Below are 1,499 nucleotides of genomic sequence, written 5' to 3'. Positions count from 1 at the left end.
CTAAGAAACCTTCTGTTACTTACATCCGTGGCCATCAGCTCTTCCTGGTCATTAATGCTGGGAACTGTGATCTCCCCTTGACTCACGTACAGATAGTCATAGGGGTTGGTGGTGATCAGTAACATCTCTGAAAAGAAGGACAAAGCCGATCCAGGTCAGAKGTAATGGRCACGGGCAGGAATTCMGGGTTGTTSCATGACCTTTGCCTGGAGGARTTAGTAATCTTTCCTACCAATTAGCTCCGGCTTCTTGTTGGACATGATCTGATAAAAGATGTGGTAGCTTCTTTCCGCCTTGAGCTGGAAAGTGACTCTGGACTTCTCCAGCAGATCTGGSAAGGATGGTAGAACACAGTCAAKYACAAGAAGTGGGGAAGGCTGGAAGGAAGGGGACGAGGCCAGAAGGGTGTCTTACAWGTTTCAATGTCAGCAGAAGCCAGTTTGCCTGTGGCACCAAAATGGATTCTGATGAATTTACCCTGAAAGCAGCAGGAAAGTCAATTRAGARYTGTTTTACCAACACAGACAGCAAGAATATTCAAATTGGYTTTGACAGTTGTCCCAAGYAGCAACTTACAAAACGTGAGGAGTTGTCRTTCCTCACAGTCTTGGCGTTTCCAAAGGCCTCCAGCAGTGGGTTGGCACTGATGATTTGATCCTCGAGTGTCCCCTAAAACAGMAGRCTTCTTGTCATGATCTWGCTCATCAACAAATTTGATGGTCGCAGCTTTCTRCCCCTGGGACCTCACCTGCATTTTGCCTGATGTCTGCTCCTCCTTCTTCTTGTCCCCACTGGCTGCAATTGTTGCAAAGTACTGGATGACACGCTTTGTGTTSACAGTCTTCCCRGCACCGGATTCTCCGCTGTCAAAGCCCAGAGAGAAGCAGARAGYGTGTGGTCAGGCAGGAGRTCCCCTGGCACCAGGCAGCCCCACAGGGACCCGAGCAGGGGGTGTACRTACGTGATCAGGATGGACTGGTTCTCCCGATCTGTGGATGAGGCAGAAACAAATAGACTTTGTAAATGAAGAACACAAAAATACTGAAAATGAAAGTAACTTATGGCAAGAAAAAAAAACTCCTGCATTTTTCGCTTTGCTTACTCCTAAGTCTTTTATTCTGCTTCAGTTTCTTGCAGAGCAATTTGCACTTGCACTCTTACCTCAAAACATATTCACAACACTTATGATCTGAAATTAGGGAGGTATGGATTTGATGGGTGGGTTGTTTGATGTTGCCAATATCCCACCACTAAAAGTGTTCCAGGTCAGATTGAACAGAACTTTGTGAAACCTAATCTRGCAGATGTGCCTCCAAATGTCACAGGGAAGGCCCATAACATTTTTAAAAATTCCTTCCAGYACAAAACATTCTTTGATTCTCTAATGCTTTTCCATGGACATTGAAAACCCTTGAAGAGCCATTGACTGCTTCTCTGTTCCACTCTATGGTCTTTTCCTTCTCCTGCATTCAGTAAATTGTTTTCATTTTCTGCTATAC

General features: G+C 45.2%; 1 protein-coding gene across 1 annotated transcript in view; it reads right to left on the bottom strand.

The window, feature by feature from the left end:
- The window catches only part of LOC130586527 (myosin-1B-like), a 9,309-nt gene that overhangs the window by 6,958 nt on the left and 852 nt on the right, over nt 1-1,499 (bottom strand). Inside the window, exons 3-8 of the mRNA XM_057387342.1 lie at nt 962-1,041; nt 749-863; nt 577-669; nt 415-478; nt 233-331; nt 24-127 (exon numbers count right to left, since the gene is read on the bottom strand). Coding sequence (XP_057243325.1) covers nt 24-127; nt 233-331; nt 415-478; nt 577-669; nt 749-863; nt 962-1,041 — 555 coding nt within the window. The remainder of the gene's footprint in view (nt 1-23; nt 128-232; nt 332-414; nt 479-576; nt 670-748; nt 864-961; nt 1,042-1,499) is intronic.

Source organism: Malurus melanocephalus, unplaced genomic scaffold (assembly GCF_030028575.1).
Source record: "Malurus melanocephalus ecotype Western Australia unplaced genomic scaffold, MMel_1.1 scaffold_1193, whole genome shotgun sequence".
Taxonomy (NCBI): Eukaryota; Metazoa; Chordata; class Aves; order Passeriformes; family Maluridae; genus Malurus; species Malurus melanocephalus.
This window is presented reverse-complemented; position numbering and strand designations above follow the sequence as displayed.